This window comes from Alosa sapidissima, chromosome 16 (assembly GCF_018492685.1).
Source record: "Alosa sapidissima isolate fAloSap1 chromosome 16, fAloSap1.pri, whole genome shotgun sequence".
Taxonomy (NCBI): Eukaryota; Metazoa; Chordata; class Actinopteri; order Clupeiformes; family Clupeidae; genus Alosa; species Alosa sapidissima.
Window position 1 is genome coordinate 14,801,531 of NC_055972.1, and position 23,471 is coordinate 14,825,001.

The window sequence follows — 23,471 nt, forward strand, 5'->3', positions numbered from 1 at the left end:
GCGAAGCCTCCTGAATAAAAGAGCCAGGATCTCAGGCCCAAAGTAAGCCCCGAGGCCCGAGCTCACCGTAACTTTTCTTCACAAGCCCAGTGCACACACACGCACACACACACACACAGTTTGACATGCAGAATTCCAAAAGCTCTAAGATGAGTCCATCTAGGCTTAGTATTCTGAGAGCGACGGGCTGACTGTGCCTGTGGACTGTGTTCTCACCCGCTGTCTTGGCAGTGACAGTCCCTGTCAGTTAAAGAAGAAACACTGTCTGTCGAGTCCAGTTGGTTTGGCTTGCACAGTGAAAGGTGAACTCTGTGGCCTACAGACGTCCAAGCAAAACAAAATAAGCCCTGGATAGTCCACATCAGTCTCCCCACTCGCTGCAATCCTTCACACATTTACATGGATCTATTACAAACTGAAGTGCTTTAATTATTGTCAGGGCTACGACTTGAAACGATGACCTTCATCAGTATTGGCACAGCTTTGGGAGAATTATGAAAATCGGAGTAGTGAAACATCATCTCCGAAAAAGCTTCTAATGCTCAGCGACATCCATCACCACATGCCAAACACAGACGCTCTGTTTCGGCCTTAACTAAATAAAGATGAGAAGTTAACGTAATCACACGTGCACGTTCCCCCCTTCGTGCGAAACCAACCCGCTCCAGCTGGAGGTCATCAATAAGGCTAAATTAAGCCCATCTCAGGTTGCTGCCTGGAGACTTCCATCAACTCAATACTGTAACGGTGGTACATCTCTCGAGAAATTACCTATCGACTGCATTCATCAACGGAGAAAATCTCCGCCTCGATCCATGGCGGCCATTGATCCCGACATTTGCATTACGGAGAGAGTCCGCCAAGCTGCCCTCTGGCCAATCAGGGAGCTTGGTGGAGAGCAGCCACGTATGGGACAGTGAGAATTTTAGCCTACAATTGTATACTTTGTAGCAGAACTTGATACACCAATGTCCAGAAACATGATCAAAATATGCAACATAACAATAATAGTACAACAAAACATGGCATGACAGGTGACGTGTGTGTGTGTGTGTGTGTGAGTATGTGTGTACAGTATAGTGTGTGTGTGTGTGTGTATGTTGGGGAAGGGGGTTACTGGAATTACCCACAAACACTGGGGACTCAAAAATGTTGTTCATAATTGCCGTCCCATTGTTATTCAGATTAGCCAAAGCGCTGTGTCAAACTCTTGAACCTCTCCTTCTGGATCTCAACCCTCCTGCTGATAATTAGGCCTTCCCTCCCAGTTCAGTGGGGCACACAACACACCATCTCCTCATTCTTCTCACCATGGTAACACATCAAAATCTATGCAAGGGCTGTGTGTGTGTGTGTGTGAGGGGAATGGCAGTGGGGTGGATTTAAAGGGGGGGGGGGGGGCACCACAATCTGCATTCATCTACTGAGATGACTTGGTGCTAACGACCTACACAGCAGCTGTGAAGCATAGACTGCTTGCAACAAACCTTCACCAATCTCAGACGTCACACTGTTTCATTTGATCAGACGTCACAGGCACTGACGTGGTGGGTGCGCTCCTGTTGCACCAGGCAGGTATCCATCTGGACTGGGGCCTGCTATACGCAATGCTAGCTGCTAACGTAGCCTGACCCGGCACAACTGACGCAATATGATTTACACCGTGTTAAACCCCCATCTGTCTGGGAAAAGGGGAGAGAGCCAATGCAGAACACATGGAACGCAGCATCCGTGGAAAGCTAACAAATTGTGCGAAGCTGATGCATGGTATGAACCTTGCAGGTGAAAGGAGGAACCTAGCTTGAGTCCCTGTGTGATTTACGCACATTCATATCAAACCTCACCTCAGCACGGGGCTGCAGAAAATGCCTCAATACATCATGGACGGCTTTCTTCATCTTTGCGTACAGTATGGCTAACATTTCACATATCTGCTAATAAGTAACGCATCTAGTGGGTGGTGAGCCCTACTTCTCACCAAAACATACACTAAAAAGGGCTTGTCATTTATGCAGACATTACATTCACAATGAATTATGTGTGTAAAACCGCAACATAAATTGCAGGCTTTGCAGAAGCTTGACTATTAACTTTGAATACTTCAGCATTTCACTATTGTCCAGCAGCCATGATAAAAAAAAAACTATGCCTTTTAATCATGTTCTCCATTACTGCTGACTTTGCACCTTGTTATTTTATTATTATTGTTGTTTTGATGTATTGACAAACTTGACAACTTTACTTTACTAGACACATTGCTATTAGCAGCTTTTCAGCCTCATTGAAGTCACTGTCCACTCTCAGTACAAGCCAAGATATTGACTTTGCTTCTTTGCCTAACATATCATCAAAGCTTTAATTAATGGCTAATGAATACAAGATGCAGGTTATGGCTTTAACTAATTAGGGAATTGTTCAATTTGGACTGTCCAGGCATACATGCCCTGCAGGATCAATATCCAATAAAAAAAAAAGCACTGTATGCAATTTACCACCTAATGGGTTTCCAATACCTTGACCACGCGTTAAGGGAGAGATATGAAGTTGAGTACACATGTGCCTCATTAAAGTGGTCAGTAATGAGGCACAAACTGTTACACTGGACTACGGCCTCTGTCTCTCACAAAAACACACTTAAGGTAACATACAGAGAGCATGTAAAATGGGAGTAACACACTGTACATGGAAATGCTCCGCGTCAACGCAAAAAGGAATATAATGGATACTGAGATGAGAGCATGCTTTCCAAAATACTAAATCAGTCATTACCTACACCATTGTGGGCATCGATGCTTGTGTACTCAATGGTGCCGTTGTGTCCCTTCTTTGGGTTCTCTCTGTAGTCCTTATGGACTCCCTCTGGGTTGTACCTATAGGCAAGGCCATAGTCTGCCAAAAACACCTAAAACAGAAAGAACCCAATTTCTAACTAAATTAAAAACATTAAGTCATGTTGACATTTCTTACCAAAAATCACAAAGTAGCACCAAGAATTACGAAGTACGCTAATTAGTCTAGCAACAAGATCATACAATGACCTTCTCTAATGAGCTCATAAATGCAAGTGCACACCTACATTGACACAAACAGGGTGACATGAAATGCATAACATCTTTCTCTTTCCATGCCACTGACTGATTAAAAGTGAACACCATAAACACAACACATCTCTTTAACATGGACCATGCTCCTTGCTTATGTGGGCAGAGGTCAGCTCACCTTGTCGGGATCTCTGAGGCCCAATAGGAGATTGGCAGCCTTAATGTCGGCGTGGACGTACTCGTTGTCATGAATATATTCCAGCACGTCCAGCTGCCGGAGACCAAGGCCAAAGGCAGAGGGCGAGGTTAAATAATGAATAATTAAACGGGCACCTAACTAGCACTCCTAATGGGCGCTGACATGTAATAGGGTACACTTAACGAGTCCTGAGCGGGGGCCAGTATGCAGAAGATACGGAAAGCCACAGTTAAAATAATGCATGCGTTACTAAGGTCTTTTAACAATGTCAACCTGCAGTTTTAGGTCAAGATATGGACAGTTTGGAAAAGTTTGTGTTGCTGTATGATATCCATGTTAGGTATGAGTAATCACCGTTTTGAAAGAAATGTCTCAAAGTTAAAATTATTTGGACTACTTATCATCACGTACATTTATGTGCATTGAACTCTTATGCATGGATAGATGAAATATATGATTTGAAATGCAATGATTCTGAACTCACTAAAAGACATCCAAGCTGTAGGACAGTGTGCTTTGGGAAATGACCTCCACATTCCTGGAGCACTTTCTGCAAGTCAGTGCCAAGCCGATCCATCACCATAAACCTGTACCTGTAAACAATTCAGAAAAATCTTTGCATGGTCAAAACATCAAAAATGTAGCCACAGCACAAACAACACACAGTGTCCCCACACCATCTTAAATGTCATTAAGGCCTTTTCAGGCCCAGCTCCCTCAAATTCAAGCACCCAAAACCCCATTGTTTAGATAGATAGATAGATAGATAGATACTTTATTGATCCCCAGGGGAAATTCAAGGTCTCAGCAGCAGCATACATACAACATAAACACATTCTTTAACAGCAGAAAGAGTAATTAAAGTATATAATATAAAAACACAACTAAGCAGTAAGGACAGTAGAAGATAAAGAATATGCTAAATATACTAAAATACAAATTATACTAACACTTAATACAATATATAAAAATATACTAAAATACAAATTACAAAAATACAAATTATACTAACACTTAATCTAAATCAATTCTAAAAACAGTATCCACATAGTGGTGATTAATAAATCAGAGGCGCTTGCAATGACTGAGGCAGGGACTGAGCCTGTGATTCTCTGTGCATGGTAAGGTATGGTAAGGTGCTCTAAGGTGCTCTGTGTGAATGAGTGTCATGGTGGTAGTGCAATGGTGTTAGTGGTCATGGTGATAGTGCAAATGAGTAAGTCAACAGTGCAACAATGCAGAAATAAAGTAAAGTAAAGTCTATATATCTATATATTTAACTATTTAAGAAAATGCATAAGTGTGGCCACAGTTCGGCTGTGGCATGGAGGGGGGCGGGGGTTATGCATGTGTGCTGATGTGCTAATATAGCACGCAAACAGTGAGGCATAAAGACAGTGGTACAAGTGGCTAGTGGACAGACAGTACCAAACATGGAGGGGGTGAAGAGGCAGACAGACTATGCAGAGAAGTCTATCTCTCCTCTTCCCTTAAGTGAGGCATTGAACAGTTCAATGGCCCTGGGGACAAATTACTTTCTCAGTCTGTCAGTTGTTTGAGATACAGATACATTGTTGTTACAATATAAATGTATATAAATATACATAAATTAATAAAATGAAATGAACAACACGGAGAATGTTTATCCGAGCTATACAGCTTTACAAAAGCTAAGAGTATAATGAGAAATAGAATAAAAAGTGGACGCTTATCAATATTGTGCTGTGCTACAGTAATGGTAGACTATGTTGTCTCTTGCCTTTCAGAATCAGAACAAAAAGTATATAAATTCACTTACTAAAGACTTTCAATGATACCTGTCTATTCAAGTTAAACAACTTTCAAAAGCCATACTTTTAAGGACCTGTGGAATCGCTGAATATGTTAATTTTAAATAGCACATTACCAAGGCCTGGCTCAATGATCCTATCGACCACAGAGGTACATGTTTGCTTTGGGTTACCAATTAAAGCATTTATTTAGAAAAATAAACAAGCCAATATACATAGCGGATTGCCGGCATATTTAAAAATGGTGTCTCTCAAGTGCTTACTTCCACCTACTGTACATTTTCAAAAACAAGTCAATTAGGTGCCACATTACTGATGGTCACACATAACATCGTCAATATGGATTGGTTGAACTTCTTAGCAGGATGCTGCCAGCTCATCCACCAATTCTACAGTACATACACAAAATATGTTTGTGTCCACCAGTGATGTGGTATCTAATTGGCTTGTTTGTGAAAATGTTGGTGGAAATGAGCACTTGAGGAATTACATTTTTTAAAGATGGTGGATGCTAATTCACCAAATCCTGACCCCCTGGAATCAATGGAAGTACCTACAATGTCAGACACACCCACACCACTAATTCACCTGCAACGACAGCAGAACAAGAGAGCACCCCAGATAAACAGCCCTACCTGGACATCACAAATATCCTTCTCCTGATATTGTGTTTACCTTGTTCCTTTGTGTTCAAACAGGCCTGATCCCCAGTAGGCTGGAATACCAAGGAAGTCCAATCCTTTCTTCTTCCTCCATCCGAGCACTGGGAACATCAGAGAGAGACACTGTCACCACAGCACATTTTCCCTAATTTCATTGCAAGCAGATAGACGCCCATAGCATAGTGCTGTAATGGTAATTTCCAGAATGGAATTATCTACACTGTTATGGTCTTCAAATACACACATATTGACAAATGTCAACCAAAAGCCCCATGTCTCCATACACATGTATGCTCACACCCTGCACAGTTCATGTGAGACTGTGTGTCTTGTCTGTGACTGGCTCTGCACCAGGTTGACAGGTGGCCAGTAGCCCTTTGGAAGAACCAGCATCATTATCTACAATTTGGTCACTCTCTCTGAATTAGTGCTAAAACAAGCTGGGATTGCACTAACGACCACAGAGGTACATGTTTGCTTTGGCTTATTAATTCGCCCAACCGTGGTAATTTCCATCTAGGCACTTCATCAGTGACATGCACTCCTGGCGTGATCACTTTGAGAGGGGCAAGTGGTCTTCCATCTTTTTCGCATAAAATTAATTCCAAGTATCCATCATGATTTTCATCCCTCACAGAATGTTAAGCATTACATTTGGATAGTGCATTTTGTAAAGCATAGTAGCTTTCTGTTAAAATAGTTTGGGTAACCTGGATACTAAGGTTATGGAACAATCAGTACTGTGGTAGGCCATATGTGGGACTTCTCTGCAAGAACTTACTGCTTTCTGGTTTGGCAGCTCTTTGATAGAATTTCAGCTCTGAGAACAATGGTCCATTCTCATGATACTCCTGAAGAAGAAACCAAATGTGTTTGATGAAAATATCATAAAGGTCATAGAAAGGTTACAGAATGACAGAATATATAAAACATACTACAAAAACATATAACATGCTAGCGTGTTCAATTCAATTCAAGTGTGCTTTATTAGCATAACAAATATGTTTGCATTGTCAAATAATTTAAACATACGAATTTAAAGCATTTAACATACGGTTGTTATGTTAATGTATATAATAATATGCATGTTGTTAAGTTGTTATGTTGTGTTAATGGTATAATAATCATACCAAAAATATGAATAATAGAAATGAAAGAGTTCACTGGGATACTGTTTCACAGTGATTGTGGTGGGTAATAGGGGGATTTGCTGCCAAATCATTACGCCGATTTCAAGTACAAGAGGCCTTCTCATTTAAAATGCAGACCAGGGCTGTCAGGAACACTGACCAGAGGAGTGGAAACGCTCTGATCCACACAACTAAATCCATTACTGTACTTACGACTTTAATCACAAAATTAGAGCCATCTCCAACAGGTGCGTCCACATCCTGGGAGGCTGGAGAGAAAGAAGCGAAGCGTGACACCAATAGTCACTAGTCATTTCAGAATTGCTCAAACGTGCTTGTTTTCACGCCCCAGCGATAATGCATTTACAAATCTGAGTTTTTTTTTGTTGATAAATTCACAACATGAGTGGTGAGTCCTCTTATGGTGGAGGCCTAACCACACCACCTCTGCCTAACATGAAAGCAGGGGGCCAGATCTGGCCCGCCAGCAGGTTTCATACGTTTCATACTTTCATAGGAAAGGAAAATAATAGTAAAAGAAAAACATATTCACATCCAGTTGTCATCGACAATGTGTAATAATCTAGGCCTGTAGTATTACATTGATTAAACAGATTAAGCACTACAAACCATCATCAGGAAGGAAGATGCAAAGACAATTGACCTGGAAGGTAGGTTATTTCAACAAAGAGCAGTATTATGACATGATTTGTGTTGTTTGTTCATAGTGAGTGTAGCGAAAGAGTATATCATCAAACAACAATCTGATATGCAGAAAAAAATATAGGTTAATGACAACCCCTTCGAGGTCCGGCCCACATTTATGAGTCAGCTGACACCCCTCCGTTAGGCCTAAGGGGAAGTTTTTGCAGCTGAAACTTTAGGGACTTTCTGCTGCTACCTGGACAACTGATTGCTTGCTTGCTTCACACACATAGGTTCGCGTGTTCTATTTTACAAGTTCACATGTAGGTAAACATTTTCTTACGAAAAAAATGTGTCTGCAAGCTGATAATATTTGATAAAGTATGGGAGTTGACTTAATGTAATAACCAGATATTTATGAGCATATGAGCGATTACCTAGATATATTAATCCAAAACCACCACTGCCGATGACATTTCCAAGTTTCCAGCTTTTCTTTTCGGTGTCTGTCACAATCCATCCGTCTGGGAGGGGGTTAGGTAGTGCTTTCCTCTTTGGTGCCATTAGGCTACGCTGGCTAGGTGGCTAACACACGCTGGACAATGACCACGAACAGACTGTAACGTTAACGTTAGTTGCTGAAATCAGTAAACGTATCCTCGTTAACGCAGCTACACTAGAACTGTACGGTAGGCTATGTTGTCAGAGCATAATGAAAAGATTCGTTTGCTGTCACATACATTAATTTAGCTATAGCAATGACATTTACTCATTCGCACCATTGTGTCCATCCAAGTTTGACACTTTCTTTCGATTCACTTCCTGAAAGCATAGGCTACTCCTGCTGGATTTAAGAAAATTAACCAATAAATTGCAGGAATTTCCTTGTCGCTAGAGGAAATAACCAATGAATACAGAGCAGGGGCGGAGATTAGTTCTGCTTTGCGCCGCCGCCACAGTGTCAGGTCAGAATGAAAGCAAAACAAAATGACCTAGGCTCATAGACCGTAAAAGAGTAGGCTACAGTCTATAGCAGCATATTTAATGAACCACTACGTAATGAAATGGTAGAATATTAGTCCTACTCTGGTGCAATTTGTGCTAAAAATGAAAAAAAAAAAAAAAAAAACTAATTAAGTTTAAAGCTGTGTTAAAGGCAGGGTAAGTCATGCTGGTTGACGTCGTTTGTAAAATGTGTCATACGAACAGAACACACCACAAACATAGCACCTCATTTAGTGTTCCCAGACTAACCCACACAGTCTTTTGTTTGGGGTATTGTTTTTTTTTACAGTGTTCTCAGAGAATGCCATGGTTTAAGGCAAAATCCACTCTGAGAATCATTAGGCCTAAATGAACTGACAATAGCATTATTTGCCGGGATGGCCAAAAAGGCAAGTGTTTGAACTGTTTGCATCAATGGACTGATTATATCAGGCACCCAAGGCCTGATGACAATGCTGCTAATTGCATCTCCTATGTGCTTTGATAATTTTGACAGGGTCAGAGAGACTCAAGATGAGTGGTATTTCAAGTTTGTGTAATTGTACTGTGTATTCATGTAAAATGTTCATGTTTGGTCTCTGTGCCATAGTTTTATAGCCGAGCTAGTCCAATGTGATCTCTGCTGGGCCCTGAATAATGAGGGTAGCCTATAGTGTTATCTTAGTGCTTCACAGGGATTGGTCACTGGCAAATGCAATGAGTTTTAGTGTGTAAAACCAAAACACCTTCGGGTGTTTGGGAGCTTGGCTTCTCTTCTCGGCTCTGCTCATCTACTCTTTCACACTCTTTGTCTCTGCCTTCCCTTCCCCTTTTCTGTCACTCATCCCAGGTTTGGTTTTGTGTTAACATGTATTGCCGTATTAAACTGTTCCTTGATCTACCATACAGCTCTTGGGGTGCCATGCCCTTATGTTTAACATTTGGTTTATAAACCGTTTAATGATATTGTAGGTTGTTTACTAATTATGGAGTCAGATTACGAGTGTTTTCTACAATATTCACAACTCTAATGCATCTTACTGTAACTGTCCCATAAAGTTCTGATACATTTCTTTCAGCTGTTTTCTGTCGTTGGTGACATTTTGACGTCCTTACAATAGAGAGCTTGAGGATGAGAAGATATTCAGATTAGTGTTAGGCCTACATTTTAAAAAAAGCATAGCATTGCTTGCCATTCCTTTAAAGTACCCCCATTAGGCTATCAAATTAGGGTGACAAAGATATTAAAAACATCATATAAAAAACAAAAGTCTATTTTTATTGTTCTTCAATAATGTAGGTAGGCCTGTGGCAGAATATAGCCTACAACTTGTAGGTCTAGCCTTGTTATAGGTAGGTATGGCCTATGTTACAGGTTTTGCTTTTATTAACCTATGAAACACAAAGGTCTCAGGCATACTTTTGTCCAGATACAGTTTGCAACTCTGGCCCTGAAATATTTCAAAGAATTAGTGTTATTGTGTTTAAAAAGAAAAAAGTCTCAATTAGGAGCTTTTAAGTGTGTGTGTGCGTATGTGTGTGTGTGTGTGTGTTTGTGTGAGAGAGAAAAGCCCAAGGCCCCATTAAGTTGGATTAAATAAAAGACATTGAGCCAGGACAAGGCTCAAACTGTCCAGACAGGAACTTGTCAATCATGTGTCCTAAAGGTGCTTCACAGTACATGGGAAGGGATATTAGAGGGATCCACACCACAGGTGAGGAATGTAGTTTGTTAGGTTGTTAAGTTATCAAAACAACTCCAGATTCACAGACTCCACCTTCTAAAGAGTTTGTGAAATGTGTCTCGTTTAGTATTATATCAATATCAAAGAAACTTTTTTCCTATAAAGGTCAGCATCCATACTCTAAGGCACCTCACTTTTTTGCTCTACATCATGTTTTATTATCTCCTGTCTTTTGTCTCCTCTCGTTGCATTATTCTTGAATTCCATCGGAGAATTAATGAACATTGTTCTGGCAAACCACTGTTAGCACTCTCCCCCCTCTCTCTAATAGGATATCTGTGTTTTATTTAGAACACAGTCAAACTGTTTTTATTTCTCTTTGGCTCTCACCTGCTGGGAGGGTATTGATCAGGAGGCACCCTAAGGGCCCAATTTAAGGACTCAAGGACTTTCTCCAGAGCACATTAAGGCCCCGCACATAAAGTAAGGAAGAGAGGGGGAACGGATCCGCCTAGTAAGGCAGTCTAACTAATGCAAACATGAGGAAGATCAATGGCAAGGAGTCTGTGCCGACGTGCTCGTTTCCAACCCGTATTCATAAGGGGGTTTATTCACATTAATATTATTTAAAGTTTGAATGCTTAAATAATTTGTTTGTGCAAGCAGGTAATTGGCAACGTGCGTAGTTTGGCTTTGTGCTCCAGTTTCTCATCCATCATCCAATCCAAGGTTCTTCAGAAAGACACAATTGCCTAAAGCATAATTGATTTGTTTGTTTTTCTTGTGTGTGTGTGTGTGCGTGTGTGTGTGTATGTGTTTTGAGGACCTCTCCACACCTATTTAGAAATGAGTGGGTTTGCACTTATGAATTCATAATTGCTAGAACAGTGGAGTTTGTGATCACCCATCAGTTGTAATGTTTTTTCTTTGATTAATAGCTTAGTGAAAATTTGCCTGAACCTTCCCCCTGAATGTGTTGGTGATAAGTTTGCCCAATCCTTGTTTCCAAATTGTGTGTGTGTGTGTGTGTGTTTTTTATTGAGGGGACGTCTTCTGCCAACTTGCCTATCAGATAAAGTTTGATTAATGTATAAACTTTATAGAGTACAGAATTGTCTGTAAACTTGCCTTTTGACATAATCATAAATGCATCTGTTTGGCTACATCTTCATTAGTTGCTGACTGATTGGCATTTCTTTTTTTAGTTTATTTTTAGGGCTTTTTGCCTTTATGTAGACTATATAGGACAGTTGAGAGAGACAGTAAGTGACTGGGTGAGAGATATGCTGAAGATTCATCTGCAGCCTTTGACGCAGTGAACCATGACATTCTCCTCTCTACATTATCTGAGCTGGGAATTTCTGTGAAAGCTCTTAACTGGTTTGCATCCTACCTCAAATGATGTTCATTCAGTGTGTCTTAGTAAGAACAGGTATCAAAGTCTCACAACCTCACTACAGGTGTACCTCAGGGATCAGTACTTGGGCCCCGTTTGTTCTCTATTTACACCACTTCCTTGAGATCATTCACTCCCAGGAATTTGCCTATCACTGTTAGACAGATTAACTCTTCCCATCTTTCCCACCTGATGACACTACTATTTCTGCTTAGATATCTGCATGCCTCAGGGATATTTCAGTCTGGATGAAAGATTGACATCTTTAGATCAATCTCTCCAAAAGCTGAGCTCATGGTATTCCTGGTATTCCCAGCTAATTATTCCCCAACAAATGATTGCTTGATGCATCTCAAATGACCCCAGCTAAAATAACATGTAACTTGGATGTCACAATTGATAACCGACTGAATTTCAGCATGTATCCTCACTCCCAAAGTTGTGTCAGTTTATCCTATACAATGTTTAGAATATCAGAGCTTATCTAACACAATATGCCACACAGCTTGCAGGTTCTTTCTAAACTGGACTATTACAGTGAAATGTTAGCTGGCCCACCTGCTTGTGTAGTGACACCATTACAAATTATTTAAAATGCAGCGGCACGCCTGGTCTTTAATCAGCTAAAGAAAAAGTCACATCTTGTTAGTTATTCCTTACTATTGCTTACTATAGCATCCTACTGCACCTTGCTTTCTTAATTCCCTGATCCATCCCTACGTCTCCTCACCCACTGCGGCCCTCTGATGACAGCCTCCCATCAACATGAAGAGTTCACAGACGAGATTCTTCTCTACTGTGATTCCTTGTTGGTGGAATGATTTACCTTCTAGCTTTCAGGAACACAAGAAGTAGGCTACAGAAAATCCAGATGACAAACCAAGAAGTAAATAGAGACATGTTGAGAATACACAAGAACACAAAATCCAAGACCATGACAGAAGTGGCTTTATTTTATATGTATGTTATTTAGAAATATACATAATGCACATAAATGCACATAAAAATATACATTTCAAATGTTGTTCTATTCAGACTTGTATATAGCATGTGCCTCTAGTTGTATCATATTACATAATTTAAAACTAAACATTTTAAAACTAAAGAGGCCATGTTGACACTGTGTGCATTTACTCACACACCAACAGGGTTCCAGGAGTAAATTAGCTTTTTTGATTTTCCTTTAAAAATCAGCAACAATTGATCTAAGCAACGTAAACTCTCTTGGCATTTGCTCAAACTTCACACATTTCTAACTCGGCAAAGCCGAAAAGTGGCTGTGATGTTGGCATCGTGGGGTTACAAACAAGCCACAGGTCCTCCCACTCGGGCTCACTTGTAGTCCAGAGTATGGTGACACCAATCTTCCCAGGCCTTGACACCATTTTCTGTAAATGCCCCTCGTGATGGAGATGGCATAATTGTGGTAATTAGACAGAGCGCCTCAGGATGCCATCGCAGTGACCCACCCAAGCCCAGGTCCATATGGTAGGAAAAAGATAATGAGTCTGCTAATGTGCTGTGTCCATCAGCAATACATACTCAATATGGAAGACAAGCAGGCGCGAGCAGGCTGCAATTTTCACCATGGCGATCAGGAGTTGAAGAATGAGTGCTGGTGCCGTCTGAGCTGCGGGAGACGGACGTTCTTCCTCACGGTGTCTCTCTCTCGGTCACGCTCTCCGTGTCTCTCTTTTCTTTCTCTTTCTTTCTTTCTCTCTCTCTCTCTCTCTCTCTCTCTCTCTCTCTCTCTCTCTCTCTCTCGCACACACACACACACTTGCAAAGACAACAAGGGGCAGTACATGAGATCCCAGTTTTTATTTTCATTTTGTCTATCTTACTTTTGTCAAGAGAAGCTAGAACATCAGTGCAAACTGATATCCCTCCCAAAAGCCTCCTTTGATCTCTTGTTGCAATGGGAAATGTATCCGAGAAACCTTCTTTGGAATTTCTTTCTTTTTCCGATTATCATTCCATAGATGTGAATCTAAATGGTATTATCCCACTTTTCCCAAGTATCCAGCTTGTTGCATCACTTTGTAATGTGTCACATGTTCAGGCACAAAAGGAAGCAGTTTAATATTAAATACATCACATGTAGACCCGCTCATATTTGCACCTCCAAGGCATTCTGTGCAGAATTGTGCTTTGTACAGAAACCAAATTTGGTTAAAGTGTTAGATTATCTCAGTCAGTAATAGCATGTTTCACACTACGGCTCTCCAAAGTCTCCAGTTTAGTTCGAAGCGAATCCCATTAACAGTCACCACAATGAAGGAGCTCCTCTCTGTGTTCCAATTACAAATCATTTTGCTCTGTGTGTTCTTTTTCTTTGCGCGTTATTATGATCTTTCAAACCATTTATGCTTGTAAGATGTATTGCCGTTTCACATACTACTAATATGAATCTAATGACCAGTAATGAGCAACTGTTTTGCCATTATAGAGAGGGCCAGCACGGTGCTAATATCCGGCGATGTCTGCGCCAGGGAGCGCACACTGACCAGGATTTACATTAGGCCCCTTAATGTCTCGAAAGCCTGGGGCTAAATTGAAATGTAAAACCTCAAACCAAACATCATTTAGGCCAACATTTCACTCCCGAACAGAGCTTGTGTTTGTGTAGATTGGGGCGTGAAGTTGTTGAACTGTAATTTGCTTTGCGTTAGAAGGGCCACTCTGAGTAGCGCCTCTCGTGTTGTGCCCCCCTCCCCATTTTGTGTGTGTGTGTGTGTGTGTGTGTGTGTGTGTGTGTGTGTGTTTGGAGGATGAGTAGTTTAAATTCCACATAAGCATGTTTGCACCAAGTGCTTTTCCGTGGCTATACTACCATGGGTGTGAGGTGCATTTAAACAGTTTAGTTGCTTATGCTCATCAGTGGCATAGACAGAGAAGTGAGAGATTGCAGTCATGTTAGCTGTCATGAATCTATTAGATAGAACAACCATGGGAAGTATACAACTGAGGATTTCAGACTTCACTGTCAGCCTGTGTTTTTTTTTTCTTTTGGATTTTTACAGAGATGCATATTTCATTGTCTGGAGTTATAGGGAACTCCAGACACAATAGCTGCAGGAAATATATCTGTGCCTTAAAAAGGCTCCTTTCACTTTTATCCTCCACAATTCTCATTCATAACCTTCTCTTCTTTGAACCCAGGAGCCCTTTTCCTCCAAGGATATAGTACTGATTCCCTTTCTACTCTTTGTGATAACATTTTTCTCTTTCTTTTTGCCCATTGATTTTTCAGAGGATTTCATATTCTCCTTATTCTTACTTCTTTCCTATCCAGGCTTGGGGGTATAACCCTGAAGAATTAGTGCGAAGGAAGTCAGGAAGGTAAAAAACAAAACTCACCATTTGTTTAGCTCTCCAAGGCCCACATTATGTTGGCGTAATTGAGACGTAACAGCCCTCCATGTAGTCTTGTCTTGTTTTGTCTTGTTTTTGTGTTTGACTTGTGGGCGTGTTTGTCTTTGACTTATGTATGACTGAAACAGCAGACAGCCTTTGTGCTGAGGTTGTTCGGGAGAGGATACTGCCTGCAGTCTGCAGCCTCCATTCTCACTTTTCTTTCACTTTTCTCATACTTTTTTGCTGCTTGTTCCTGTAGGCCAGTGGATTTATACAGCTGCCCACTACTACTGTCTCTTGAATAGATAGATAGAGAGAGAGAGAGAGAGAAAGAGAGAGAGAGAGAGAGATGTACATGGAAGGATGGAGGGAGGCAGAGAGGGAGGAGGTGGGAAGAGTAATGGGAATTCACACTTGCCAACCTCGCGTATGCCAGCCATCCACTCTCCAGCCACACACACACACACACACACACACACACACACACACACACACACACACACACACACACACACAGTGAAGTTCTGGCTCGGTCGCTGATGTGCTGCTGGCCTGGGCTGACGTTTCCCTGGGTTAATTAAGCTGTCGGCAGCCTTCTGCCTGGAACGCGTGTGGAGACGGTGGGGAAAAAAACAGGCTGGCCCTTTTCAGTGCCGTGTCAACCTTGCTGTCGACCCGGCCGGTCCTTGCCTCCGTTAGACACATCGATCCAGGGGTCACAGGGCCCGGGGCGAGCCGTGATGGCAGTGGACGCTGGGGAGTCTCTCCAGAAAGTGTCTTTGTTTGCTGAGAAGCGCCGACACCTCTTCCCCAGACAGGTGCTCCGTACCTGGCCCCGCAGGACAGCCAATTAGGACCACACAGCACAGGAGAGAGGAGGACGCTCTGTTAACCATTACTAGCAGCGCTCCCCTCAGGCCTGGCATTCTGCTTTTCAATGTGTTTCTGAGTGTCTGTGTGTGTGTGTGTGTGTGTGTGTGTGTGTGTGTGTTCTGTAGTAAGTGTATTTTTGTGAGTTAAAGAGAATGTTTGACTTGCGTCTTTTCTTAAAAGTGAACTGGAGTCTTAGCCTGACGAGCCATACCCACATTAAAATGAAGGGTCTGGGCACTCACCGTTCGCAGTGCTCAGTCCAAGGGGCGGGATAATCGGTTGTCTTTCAAATTCTCTCTGCACGCAATAGGACAGCGCTATGAGTCCCATGCGTTTCCCACCAGCGAAGCTAGTTGGCTAGTTCAAACTTTTGCCAACTTAATAAAAGCTTAACTCATGTCACACTGTTCGCCAACAGCAACATTATCTTATTTGTTTTCAAGTAGCAGGGAATTCAAGTCAAACCGTTGCAACTCTGCCATCAATCATTATGTTAAGCCCGCCTAACGACTCTATACACGATTTGATTGGCCTGATAGAAGTTTAATTTTTCGAGCTCACAAGCCAACGGAGAGTTGCTAGACTAGCCCTGGCAGCAAATTTAATTTGCTGCCGCTAGGGTGCGTCTAGATTTCCAGGCTACTGGAGTCTGGCTGTTTGATACCAATACTTAGACACCAACATAGTTTGGTAGCAAACTGTGCGTGGCAGGGAAAACAGCCATCTCACTTTATTTTTTATGAAATTATTGAAAGGCCTGAACCATGCGGTTCCTTCCAAGTGCCTCAAATGTTTGTGTGTGTTATTCAGCCTTTCAGCCAGTGGTTGCAGAGGGCCGATTGGCTAATTGCATTACCCTCACACACACACACACACATACAGATTTCTCCAAGGTTGCAGGTCACTTCATCCTCTCCACATGATCGGTTTCTCCCTTTCACAAGTCTAACCACAAGTGTCTCCACTTGACCTCCTCTGGAGGACCTGATTACAATTAAGAGCTGTCAGCCAGTCACAAGGACGCATCGTTGCCTGTGACCTTATGTGTCTACACTTGGCCTCTTGTGAATCATGGGAGAGGTGACGTGGTGTCATCAAGTGCGGCTTGTGTTTGCTGTAGAAGGGGTGGGATGCATACCAGCAAGGGCCAAGCAGATTCTTAATGCTGTATATTGAGGTGAGATCCACTCCGATGAAAGAAACATGGAGTATAGGGTAACCTTGAGCACACGCAAGATGGTCACGGAAAAGACTTGAATTCTGTAGTTAGCGCAGTGTGAAGGATACTACTTGACATGGAGATTGATCAGTGTATGGGCATGTGACGGTCTGAGAAGACACAAACAAGGAGAGGACGATTAGATGGACAAACTGAATGATGGTTGCCAGGTCATTGAGTCATCCTCAGATTTTTTAATTCAGCTTAGCTTGTTTCGCCCTTTTCTTGTTGTGTGTATAAGCGTGTCCCCCCCCACCCCCCCCCCCCCCCCCCCAATGAGTGTATTTGTGTGGTTTTATTTTGTGATGTGCAACTGCTCTAATCCGGAGGCTCTAATCCAAAGGGAGAGTGCTTTCTCTCTCAAGGTTTCCCTTGATTAAATCAAAATAAGAGCGCGGGAGCAGACACCAGGGACGAGCGAGAGGCGGCCTCCTCGGACCACATATGGGCTGTCTAACTAGCTATGAGAATATCCCCCCGAAAACTCCCATGTATGTCAATTACAATCATATTATTTTCTCAAGATTACCTTTTCCCTTTTATGTTCCTCCTAAACAACAATGAATACATGTTTTCTCCCAGAGGTGTTCGCTGGAGTACTGTTAATTACAATAGCTATTATCGTTTGCTTCTCTCCCCTCAACCACCCAACCACCGCCCCCCCCAACACACACACACACACACACACACACACACACACACACACACACACACACACACACCATCCTCTCTCCTTCCCCTCCATCCACTTTCTCCTCATTCACTTTCATGCTGTGTTCTTTACTCACACAAACAAGAGTGAAAACATCCCTCTCTCACACACCCAGGGTATGACACTAGAACACACAGAGAGAAAAATCACTGTTAGGCTATAAAAGTAGGTATGATTTGTACAATAGAATTTAAACTCTGTCTCTAAAATGACATGGAAAAGCACCATAAGTGCATACTGGTGTCCTGCAATGAAGGACAAAGTAAAACAAAGACACCAACCAGCAGCACCACCCCTACCCCCTACCCTGATCAAATCCCCTCTCTCCCCCTCTTCAGCATGGACAGATCAGCCCCACGGTCCAGTGGAGCATGGTGTGCTGATCCTTCCCCCATGGTGGATGCATCCCAATCAGCCACAGCCAGAGCCCTCCTCTCTCTCTCCCTCCCTCCCCCTCTCCCTCCCTCCCTCTTTCTCTCCCTCCCTCTTGTCCTTTTTAATTCTGCCTTTTCAGTCGCCTCTCACTGCTGTGTCTGTTTTAGCCTCATCAGATCATAGAAAAGGCATTAGAAACCATTACACAGTGAGTGCAGTGCCGGAGCTGGCTGTGAGACTGAGTAACAGTGTTCCCCACCGCCAGCCACCCCCTGTTTTAATTCATGTACCAATACACTTTTAAGGGCAGTGAAGGAGTTGGAGGAACTCAGGATCTCTTTTGGCTATTCTACTCTTCTTGTAACTTCTTTCTCTCTCTCTGTCTCTCTCGCTCTCTCTCTCTCTCTCTCTCTCTCATTCTTTCTCTGTGTCTCTCTCCCGCTGCCTCACACACATACCTGAGGACAAACCCAGTATGCCAGTTTTACTGAAGAACTAGGGGAGGTTTGTTATGGAATAAAGAGATCTTACATGCTAAAAGCAATACATCAGGACTTTAGCTTAGATAAGTCATTCTTGTAAAGTAAAAGCAATTCTTCAGATCATATTTTATATTCTGTTCATAATATACTTGTATGAATGTTTACAAAGAAATGTTACACTTGACTTACAATAACTCTTACAAGGGTGTCTGCCAGGTTTCTCATCTTTGAAGTTGCAGTATGTTAAAAATTTTTTGTATAATCCCTTATGAAACAAAAACTTTTTTTTCTTCTCTTTTTCTGGTCCAGTTTTTGTATTCATAACGGCTTCTCAGTGATGAGAAAAAAAAAAATCAATCTCAATCAAAGCGGCCACAGAGTTTATCATAAATTATCATGAAAAGGGTTTCCACTGAGTAGATGCTTAATTACAATCTCATTTGAATAATTTTGCATATTAATTAGGCCTGGAATGAAAATCATTTTTGGAGTTCTAACTTGAGCCGGGGAACCCGTAGAGATAATGGCAACCCTTTAGAATGTATGTGATTTTATTACCAATGGAGCCGCCGCCATTTTTGGCGGCACACAGTTGTGCTATAACTTGATTAATGGGCGTGTGTCTCTGACATTAATAAACTATAACCAAATTAAGGACTTCATTAGTCTCAACTTGGACCACATGTTTAACTGCATCATGAACAAAGCGCGGTGTGATATCAGCTTCTTATTACTTTCTTTTCTTGTCCTGAATAACTTCACTTACTTTTTGAAGTTAGAAAAAGTAAAAGGTAGAGGAACAAAAAATAAAAAAATAAAATAAAAAAAATTTCAGAAAATTGGCAGGTATTCACAGAAATATTTAGGGGCGTTATCAAGACACTTGGAGATAATTTCAGATTTTTCGTCTTCAATAAATCAGATGCTGAAATTTATGCATGGCAAGATAACTAGCAAGATTGCATTACTGCTAAAATATTCTGCTGCATTGATTAGTCAAACTTTCTCCATTAGATAACTGTCCTCTTGTCACTCAATCAAAGTATGCGTAGTGTTAAAGTGATGCTTCACTAATAAGAGTACCTCATATCAAGGCTTTTAGAGAACATCTACCTCAAGAATGTACATGCATTTACATGCATTTACCAATATTCTGTCAGAGGTCATTAAAAATATAGTGTTTACCATCAAATTAGCAATCCTCAGAAAACATTCATGTATAACTCAAGGTGATATGGTTCATCTCAGTCATTAGTAAGAGTTGATTTGTATTTTTATCTCTTTAATCAGTTCAAAAAGTGTATTTCTTTTTAGTGCCATGTGGTCAGATTTGGACCTTAATAGCTGACAATAAATGGTGTAGAATGATCAAGTTCAGACTAGAGAACAAACAGGCCAGCTTCCATACCAGAGCAGCAATACGTGGTGCAAGAGCAAAGACTAGTGGCCAAAACAGAGTTCAGTCTGAGCAGATCGCAGAGCAAGAGGGAGGAAGACAGAGCTCAAGAGAGGAGAGAAAGAGTGTGTGAGTAAAAGATAGAGAGAGAGAGAGACGCTTGTTGTGTTCGTGCCTCTGTTTCACCTTCATATTTCTGCTAAAGCCGTGACCTTTTCTACTGTTTGCCAGATTATTAAAGCTACAATTATAAGAGATTAAGCAGTAGGGGAGATCTCTCGAGGGAACCAGATCTACAATGTACATAAAAAGTAAACTTTCTACATTAATGAAAGACCACGGAAGTCCAAATCCTTTTATTAAAATTGTTTAGTGGATATTATTGACTCATCTTATTATGAAGGGCCATAATTAGCATTTTAATATAAAAGGTTAAACTTCTGAATATCTCTATTCATTTGATACCATTCTGACTTCTCATTTGATACAATACAATCCATAGGACAATGGTCTGTGGTTTTGATCAATCTATACAGTTATAGGCTATAGGGTGTTAAATGTATAGCTAAATGACAAGCAGATGTTCCAAAGGAATGAATTTTAAACATGCTATTCTACACTGTTGCAAAGGTATGTCGATTATAAGATTATTGGGTAAAAAGAAGTATGACAATTGGACATGGCATAATGTTACATTTTAATGTTCTCAAATTACTTTAGAATTGTATTGTTCTTCATCCAAACGCATCTGTAGAATATGCCTATTGGCCCATGGAATTAATTCTTTTCCATCATTACTTCAAGGGACAGTGCCTAATATGCTATTCTACCGTCAATCACAGTCACTCATAAGGCTAATGTGTGTAATATATCCAACTTAAGTGGAATTTTATTATATTTTTCTAATTCACTCGGAGAGAAGTCTCACATTCTCTCTGTCCTCTCTCTCTCTTTCTCTCTCTCTATCTCCGTCTCTCTCTCACTTTTCCTGAGACTCTTAAGCAAACAGAGGAGATAAAATGAAGCTTTAATTAGAGTGGTGTCATTAAAATATCCTCTAGTTTTTTTCTCTTCCTTCCTTCCTCCCTCCCTCCCTCCCTCTCTTTCTCTCTCTCTCTCTCTCTCTCTTTCCCTCTCAGTCTGTGGAGGGGACAAGGAGGGTGGCTGGCTAGGGGTGGGGTATTAACAAGTTCACAGATCTTATTACTTCCCCCCTTCATCTTGGGCTGTCAGCTCCCAGGGATATGATATCCGGTGGCTGGGCTCACATTTACAACAAGTTCATTACGACTCGGGAGCCCGATGCAGGCGCGCCTGGCTGGGGCTGTGGAAAAGCTCAGCTGGTTGGAGGGGTCTCTGTTTTAATTAGTGCTGAGGGTGTGCATATTAATTACAACATGAGTGATATTTACTGTACCTAAGGAACGCGGGACTGGGCAAAGACTCCGGCAGCCGCAGCTAATAAAGCCGGAGCATGCTAATGAGCTAGCGCCGGGCCATAAAAATAGACGCCAGCGAAAATAATTCATAAAGTTTATTGATCTCGGAGTAAAGACGTTAAGCTCCGATTAAGGGCAACAAAAGGAAAGGCATCACACTTTATCAAATAAATAAGCGCCACAGAGAAGTGTGAGTGCAGAGACAGATTGTCATTAAGCAGGTCACGTGACACAACCCCCCAGAGAGCGGACACATACGTTCATGCCGTAAAAGAAGAAAGAGAGGGAGGAGAGGAAGAAATAATAAAGGGAGAGAGAAAAAAGAGTGGCGTTTTTGTCCGACAAACAAACATGTTGGGGTTTCAGACTGTCAGAAGCCAAATCTGATGATGCAGTCCATGCAAAAGCATCTCGGATGAGGCATCTAGCAGCAATCTATGAGATGGTGTCTTTTTTTTTTTTTTAAGTAAAAATGATTGGCATTTAAATGATTGACTTTTATTTGTTTGTATTATGGAGTTTCTTGTATTCCTCAAAAAAAGTTGTCAAGACCTTTTTCGAAGGAGACCCTTCAAAACATCTGGCAAGGGTGGTCATTTTCACCAGGCCAGGGCCCTGCTGGCTGTGCATCCATCTCAGTGAAAGCCATGTCCATCTCCAGTCATGATGCCGTGTAGTGTAATTATGACCAGTCCTCTGAGGGCCGTGCCCTCACAGTGCATAGAGAGCTGGAGCCAAGATGGCTCCATCTGTCCCTCACTCCACCAAGCCTACAGGAAGCCTGGCTGCCGCCCAAGACCACCAAGGTGTCCAGACAGGTGCCTGTCCAATAATCATCAAACCTGCCAACACGCGTTAATGAGTATGCCCGGCTGGCTCGGGCTGTGTCATCACTGATTCGCCGTGACAGAGTCAGGAAAAATGACCCTCCTTCGCTGAGTGGCGTGTCGTCCTGCCTAATGCACTGCTTTTTCTTCTTTTCTTTGGGTAACCAAATTATATGTCGCAGAGGCCCGCCGAGGTGACTTTGGCCCAACAGCTGACACGTACAAATGCTTCTATTTTTTCATTTGGTGTGAAATGTGTTTTGTGTTTGTGTTGAGCTCAGTGTGAGAGCGTATGGATGAGGCAGTGGCAGTGGGGAGGGGGCCATGAGGTGTACTTGTGCCTGAGCTCAGTGTGAGAGCGTATGGAGGAGGCAGTGGCAGTGGGGAGGGGGCCATGAGGTGTACTTGTGCCTGAGCAAAAGAGGACGGCGGAATGCGATGTTGGTTGGCACGGTGAATTTGTGTGTTTCTTTTCATCTCAACGGTGTCTCTCTCTCTCTCTCTGTCTGTGTGTGTGTGTGTGTGTGTGTTATGCACGTGTGTGTGTGCGTGCATGTCTGTCTGTGTCTTGTGTCGGAGTGGGGCTGTGCTGGCAAGCCTCCAAATGAAGGCTGTGGATTACAGGCACCGGGGAGAGAGAGTGCGAGATGCTTCATCTTGAGTCATGTCTGCTATCAAGGCAACGCACTTAAAACAGCAATTTGTTTCCCTTGCATCCAATAAACAGCTCATTCCTTTTCCAATCAATCACCTCAAGCAGAAAGATTAAAAGTACTGCGGGGTGAGGAGGTGGGGGGACAAGAGACCTCGGCTTGGGGCACCTCAGCAAGAGCCAGGGCGGATATTCTTAAGACAGTCTACCCAGATCTCTACATCCATGCTACACCTCACTGTGCATACGTTTAGAACAACGAAGATCCCTTTTATTCTTTTTATTCCTCACAGAAGAGGAATCACACTGATCAATACAGACAATGCTGCTGTAGGTGTGTGTTGAAGTGTGATCCGTAATGATAGCCACATCCTTGGTCTGAAGAACACACAGTTCTATTCTATGGCTAATGTATTTGCTGACCTTGCTGGAAGCCATCGGATGACATATTCTCCTTGTGCGTGCATACCTGCATGCAGTTTTCCAATGCCTTTAGAAATATTTCTATGTTGTATGTGGTATGTGTGTGAGTTTATTTATGTGTGTGTGTGTGTGTGAGAGAGTGTGTCTGTCAGAGAGAAAGAGAAAGAGAGAGATAGGGAGTGTG

The 23,471-nt window shown here is 42.0% G+C and overlaps 1 protein-coding gene across 2 annotated transcripts in view; it reads right to left on the minus strand.

Annotated features, from left to right (window-relative positions):
• The window catches only part of vrk2 (VRK serine/threonine kinase 2), a 16,478-nt gene extending 8,185 nt beyond the window's left edge, over positions 1 to 8,293 (minus strand). The window contains exons 1-7 of one of the 2 annotated variants that reach the window (XM_042065504.1): positions 7,905 to 8,292; positions 7,036 to 7,091; positions 6,474 to 6,543; positions 5,706 to 5,793; positions 3,725 to 3,833; positions 3,220 to 3,312; positions 2,770 to 2,902 (exon numbers count right to left, since the gene is read on the minus strand). In XM_042065504.1, the coding sequence (XP_041921438.1) occupies positions 2,770 to 2,902; positions 3,220 to 3,312; positions 3,725 to 3,833; positions 5,706 to 5,793; positions 6,474 to 6,543; positions 7,036 to 7,091; positions 7,905 to 8,031 (676 nt within the window). In that variant the 5' untranslated portion in view covers positions 8,032 to 8,292. Of the gene's footprint in view, positions 1 to 2,769; positions 2,903 to 3,219; positions 3,313 to 3,724; positions 3,834 to 5,705; positions 5,794 to 6,473; positions 6,544 to 7,035; positions 7,092 to 7,904 lie in introns of both variants that reach the window. The other variant, XM_042065505.1, reaches the window with a different exon arrangement.
• Between the last annotated feature and the right edge of the window lie 15,178 nt (positions 8,294 to 23,471).